Source organism: Sceloporus undulatus, chromosome 4 (genome assembly GCF_019175285.1).
Source record: "Sceloporus undulatus isolate JIND9_A2432 ecotype Alabama chromosome 4, SceUnd_v1.1, whole genome shotgun sequence".
NCBI lineage: Eukaryota > Metazoa > Chordata > Lepidosauria > Squamata > Phrynosomatidae > Sceloporus > Sceloporus undulatus.
In genome coordinates this window covers 214,245,731-214,251,974 of record NC_056525.1, presented here as the reverse complement: position 1 = coordinate 214,251,974, position 6,244 = coordinate 214,245,731, and the positions used below count along the sequence as shown (strand labels likewise).

Genomic DNA, 6,244 nt, shown 5'->3' with positions numbered 1-6,244 from the left:
GAAGGAGAGACAGCAGAGAGAAAGAGAGAGGGAAGGTGGGACAGAAGAGTGAAGAGAAAGGAGAGAGAGAGGAAGAGAGAGAGGGATGGAGAACGCGGAAAGAGGGAGAGAGAGAGAGAGAAGGAAGGAAGGAGGGACCGGCAGAAGGAAAGAGAGAGAAGGGAGGAGGGAGGGGAGCCCGAGGGCGAGGAGGCCGGTGCCGTGGCGGGGTCCGGCTGCTTCTGCCGCCGCGGGGCCTCTTGTGTCGTGTCCGGCGGGGCTCCTGTTCCGTCAGCGGCGCCGAGGAGGCAACAGCTGCCCCCGCCTCAGCCACGCGCCCAGACCCCCGGCCCCGATCAGGCAGGGAAGGAGGGAGGGAAGGAGGCCGGCGGCGCTGAGGAGAGGGAGCCTTCTCCCCTCGGGAGCGGCCGGGGCTTCGGTGGGGCCGAGTGGGCCGAGGAGGAGGGATGGGGAGGCCCGGCGGCGGCGGCGGCGGCGGCGGGATCTGCGTGGCTCCTGGAGGCGGGAAAGGCCCCCGCGAGATCGCCCTTGGGGCCGGAAGGACGGAGGAGGCAGGCAGGCAGGCAGGGAGCCCCCCCCCCCCGATGGCAGGCCAGGGATGCCCCCAGGACCTCTCCAGGAGGAAGCCCCCCAAAGGTCCCCCGTTTGGAGCATGGTTTCCCATCTTTGGAGTGTCCTCCCTTTCGGGTGCCTCGTCCTGCTTCGAGCCCTCCTTGTCCTCCCCTTCCATGGCCCCCTTCTGTCCGGGAGCAGGCCTTGCCGAGGTGGAGGAGTCTTGGTTTGGGCTTTGCCTGGCTTGGGCCTGTCTGCCATTTGTCCCGGACTGCCCTCCTTTTGTGGGGAGGGCATCTGGGGTCACCCTGAAGCGGAGAGGGCTCAGCTGGGGCCTCCCGGCTTCTTTAGCCTTCCCTCGAAGCCCTTGCGACCTGGATTCCCCTCGGAGGGCATTCGGGGTCACAGGGGCCTCCTTGGGCCCCCCGGGATGGGCCCTCCTTGCTTTCCAGGGGCCCTCCCTGCCTGCCTGCCTGCCTGCCTTCGGCTGCGGATCCGGTGGATGGCGAACCCTGTTCTTAGTCTGCAAAGGCATCTTGTAAGAAAGGAGCCGTGGATTTCCGGCGAAGGGTCTGGAAGCCATGCCCTGGATTGAGGGAGCTGGGGATGTTTAGCCTGGAGAAGAGAAGGGTAAGAAAGAGGCGATATGATGGCCCTCTTCAAATACTTGAGGCCGAGGCCTGGATGAGAAGAGACAGCTTTAGGACGAGAGAAAAGACAAACCAGGGCCCCCTGCTGCTCTGGCCAGTGATCTGGTCTGCACTGCTTTGACTACTCTGGAGAGAGAGGGAAAGAGGCCTGTTAGTTGTGAGAAGTGAGTTAGGAACTATTGCAAGGCAAACATTCAACAGTTCCCTAGCACCCTTTTCTCCTTTTTTGCTGAGAGGCTGGTGAATATGGCAGCTCATCTCAATAGAAGACTTTTCTCTTTCTTGTGCCAGTTCCTTTTCCGTGTGGATCTTTGAATTGCACAGTTTGCCAATGAAGGGCATCTGTGGGAAATTCCAGACTTCAGCTGGACCCTGCAAGGTGCAAATGCACTCTGCAGGCAGAAAGGGACGCCTGGCGAGTTACCTTATAGCTGGGCTTCAGGGATAAGGCACTATCCCAATGGGAACCTCAAAGTGTAAACCATTTGAGTATAAAGTGCCACACCTGTCTGGAAACCAAACCTGCTGCGATGCAAGATTACTTGCTGAATTTTTGTTGATTCAGTATATATGCATAGGCATCTTGAAAATATGGCATGGCACTCATTTTCTGGTAATGGCCTAGAAGTATTTGTCTTTTTGATACGCATAGTACTATATATCTTAATTCCCTCCTCTTCCATTTTGTATTACTGTATTTTTAATTTCTTCTGAGGTTCCTGTTGCAGAATTCTTAGTTTGATGCTAACTTTAATTTGAAATGGACATTTTTTGTATTATAAGCAAACTGATTTCCCAACCAAATGGCTCACTTAGAGTCAAAAAAATGGCAAAAGTGCACATAAGGAAGCCACAATGTATTTGTTTTAAAAATTTTAAGGAGGTTTGAACAGGAGTGCAGTGAGAAGCACTCACACATAAGAGACAGACAGACATACTTTGCCACTCATGCTCCCAGAAGCTGCTTTTAAGTCAAAGCAAACTGTCATGCCTCCTGATAGACATTTGCAAGTGCTAAGTCGTTTCCTCCTTATTCTCAAATGGATAAATCATGAACTATGCAGTGCCTAAAAGCCCAGTTGAGAGACGTATATAAAAGCCAAATAAAACAAAATAATTATAGGTGTGTGGGTAGCATCCAGCTTTCACCTTTATACCGCATTGCTGCAAGTAACAAGGATAAGTAAATAACAGGTTCCGCAAGCTCTTTATGAAAGGAGGGGTATTCAGAGGAACTTGCAAAAGGATCAGCCAAGTGGCTGACAATATTTAACAAGACTAAGATTTGGGCATGTGGATTTTCATGAGTTTGATATGTCAGCATTTTTAGCTATTTTGACTTTGAAGGAATGCATCCACAATAAGCATTCTTTTTCACATAATACAGAAAGACATACACAGTTCATGGGCTCCGTTCTCGGGCAACATGCGTCTGAGGAAATAGGCTCAAATCTACGAAAGCTCATGCTACTAGCTAGTCTCAAAGGTGTGCTGCAAGATCCCTTTGCATACTGATATTCCAGACTAATACGGCTATATCTTTCAATTGGGCCTAACTGAGTTACATAATTGTTCAACTGGAAGAAGAGTGGAATTGCCTCTTAGATTATACCTATGCCACAAATGGAATTAAGGGCCATTCGGCCTTTATCTGCAAAAAGAAAAGTGTGGTGATATAATTTAGCTATCATTCCGAATAGGAAAAAAGAAACGAGTCAAATGAAAATAACTGGGAATCAAGGAGCTCATTGCTTAGAGATTCTTTGAAGATTATTGGAAAATGCTTCTAAAGTTACTTATTAACCAAGTTGCAGTGTTCTTTCACCTTGGTTTCCTTTCAGATTGGAGTAATGCCCTTAATGCACAACTGGGAAGTCAGAACAATACAAATCTGCATGCAGGAAGATAAAGGACTGAGTAGTGTATATGTTGAATCTACATGTGTGAACCTGTCTGTATATGAAACTCATCATTTGAGGGAGGCTTTCTTCCAGGTACCACTGTAATTGGAAAGTCAAGTAGGTAATTTAAATGCTCTCCTTCAAAGACGTTCACCATGTACCTTCTTTAATACCTTTTAGTTGCCAGGGGAAAACTTCACTAAATTCTTTGCAATTTCAAAGTACAGTTGGCCGTCCATGTCCACAGATGTTTTATCCATGGATTCAACCATCCACAGCTTGAAAATGTTATATATATATATAAACTCCAATAAGCAAACCTTGATTTTGCCATTTTATATGAGAGATGCCATTTTACTATGCCAACATATATAATGGGACTTAAGCATCCATAGATTTTGGTATTCATGCAGGGTCCTGGAACGAAGCCCCAACGGATACCAAAGCTCACTGTATGAATTGCCTTTTAGATATTCATACAATGATGCTATTGGTCTAATGTGCATGTGCATTATATTTTTACTTTGTTCTGCTCATACACAAATAGGCTTTTTATGTAAGCTGTCATGGATGTTGATAGAAAGATGGGATATAAATCTTCCATAAACAAATAAGTATGTGGTCAATTATTTATTACCCGCTCATTTCCAGAAGAAGAAGAAGGTACAATAAGTTTTCAAAATAAAATGGTGTAACATTTCACTACCAGAGTAAGCAATAGGCATAAAGTCCCCATCAGTAACTCTAAATATCACCATCAATGTTTCAATATGATTTGCTTCCGACAAAATTTAGAATCAGATTGGAAGGCTCAAGTGGAGAAGGTGTTCATATCCATGTGTAACTCACTATCTTCTAGGCATATATAGCATGTGTGTATGTGAGAGAGTGAGAGTAGGTCACATTATGTTACACATATACTGGAGTAAGTACAATTTATTTTTTTATAGCATAAGGAAATTTTATTATAAATATAAGATAAATCCAGTGTGATGCTAGAAATAGTGCTGAGACTTCTGCTCCTGCCACTTGTGGAAGATTTTCAGTCCTTTGGGGTAGATTTTTAGCACATCTTGGAGCTGCATGGATGGAGGTTTCATATGCAGTGGCTCTACATTTAAAAATGCAATAAATTCAGACCATGTCAGCATCATTGGAATAAATTAACCTTGGGTTATTCATTCAGCCCATTTTCAGAAAGAAAGCAATTAGAAAACACTGTCGGCCTTATTTGTCATTAATAGATTTTCTGCAGCAGAAAGATAGAAGAAACTGGGAAAGCAATGGAGGGTTTTAATGTTTTATTTATTTATTAAAATACTCACATTCTGACTCGTATCAAAAGATCTCAAGACATTGTGCAGTAAAATGAGTGTTAATATTTTTAAAAAGATGAGACAGTGAAAGATAACTTAGAAACTAGAAACATATTAAATTATATAACAATGTAAAACCCATTAAAACCATTTTGAGTACAATTTGGATAAAATCACAAGATCCCCAAGGGCTTTAATATTACAATTGCGTAACAGTGTAAAATTCAGTAAAGGGTAGGTTGGTGGTGCAATAAAAGCCTTGTTTGGAACTGCTGACAAGACATTTTGCACTTACAGTAGTGTAGGCATCTGATGTAATCCACAAACTTTGGAGCAGTCTCAAAGAAGTTATGTTTCGAGAGCAAATCACCACCTGGCTCTGTTTTAGCACTTGTTGATTTAAATGCAGTTTGCATGGAGATTCCAAGTCAGTTCCATTTAAATAAATGAGCTCAACATTGTTCTGTAAGCAGGGTGAGTTGGTTGGTGGAGTTTATCTTATTCACCTACGGTGTAGCTGATGGGCATTGTGACTGATATACTGTTCCTCTGAATAACAAACACTGCATTCAGAAATTTATCTGAGGACAGGAAATATTTGTCCTGGGGTAATGATTTCATTCTAACATGATAGTAGGAACATAAATAGCCACAAGAGTTTGCTTTGTGCTCCTCTTTCCCTGTACCCTCTTGCATTCCACTTCTAAAGGTTTTGCCTTTGCCAAAGAACTTTCTTAGGTTTGATAGCATCTTTGAGTTAAACTAATGAATATTCATGAACCCAAACATAGCCAGAGGACCCATCGTGTATTGTGCTTAGTTCTAGTCAGAGAAAAATGCTGTGAGCAAGAGTTTGTTTTCATTAAAATAAGGAGAAATTAATGAACCTTAGATATCTTTCAGAAAAGTGTATTTCACAGGAGTTTATCACATGGGAGGAATTTCTCTTAATTTCAAATGAAGAGAAAGTGGAGCCAGAACGCATTAATGTGAATTTGCTAGTTCAACGAATTTATGTGAATTCGAATTGCGTTCAAACTGACTTCCCATTGCCCAAAAATAGCTTGCCATTGCCCGAAATTGCGTGTGATCACCTCTCACGCAATAAAATGAAACCTCATGATTGCGTTTGGACTGACTTCCCATTGCCCAAAATTGCATGTAGTAGTCTATCATGCAATAACGTTAAACCCCATGATTGCGTTTGGATTGCCATTGGATTATACTTCCAATTTCCCTTGTCTGATAATATCCACAGTCTCTACATGATGTGTGAATACTGTATACAGTTGGCTCTCTACATTTTCAGCTTTGACTTTTATGGATTTGATTATTCACAGATTTGATCAATATGTTATATTGAGGAATGTCTAAGTCTTTCAGCACGACTCTATAGCCAATGTTTGCAAGAAGTTGTGCTGGAGGACTTAGAGATTTCTAGAGAAAACAATAGGTATTTTTAGGTCCACCAGCACAGTTCTATGGTCAACCTCTGGTGGATGTTGACCAAAGTGTTGCACTAAAGGATCTAGAGATTCCTAGAAGTGTTCTCTGGGGGGGGGGGGGGGGGTTGTGCACAATTTTTCCACTTTCACAGTGATCCAGCATCCCTAACCCCAGTGAATGTGGAGGGCCCACTGTATATATTGCAAATGCAATTATAAATTGTCTAAATACAAACACAAAGTACAAATTACAAGTCAGTAATTACAAATAGAGATTACAAAAACTGCAAGGTCTAGTTCAGATTAAACATTGGCTGGTCACCATGTGCTTCTTTCATTTTAAATCCATTGCCTTAGAAATCACCCAGTAGAGTCATCTC

At 43.5% G+C, this 6,244-nt stretch overlaps 1 protein-coding gene across 2 annotated transcripts; it reads left to right on the top strand.

Moving 5' to 3' along the window:
- Positions 1-62: 62 nt before the first annotated feature.
- On the top strand, positions 63-3,717 carry LOC121929998 (collagen alpha-1(I) chain-like). Of its 2 annotated transcripts, none has more exons than XR_006103794.1 (2): positions 63-1,815; positions 3,044-3,717. XR_006103794.1 is itself a non-coding variant. In XM_042466125.1 (2 exons), the coding sequence occupies exon 1, from the start codon at positions 86-88 to the stop codon at positions 1,145-1,147; it is 1,062 nt and encodes a 353-aa protein (XP_042322059.1). In that variant the 5' UTR covers positions 63-85; the 3' UTR covers positions 1,148-1,182; positions 3,044-3,717. The 2 variants fall into 2 exon arrangements, 1 of the variants encoding a protein (XP_042322059.1); XM_042466125.1 differs by having other exon boundaries at positions 63-1,182.
- The last annotated feature ends 2,527 nt before the right edge of the window (positions 3,718-6,244 follow it).

What these genes read in the sequence shown, in the direction of transcription:
- LOC121929998 (XM_042466125.1), top strand. Translation starts at nt 86, where the DNA reads ATGGAGAACGCGGAAAGAGGGAGAGAGAGAGAGAGAAGGAAGGAAGGA.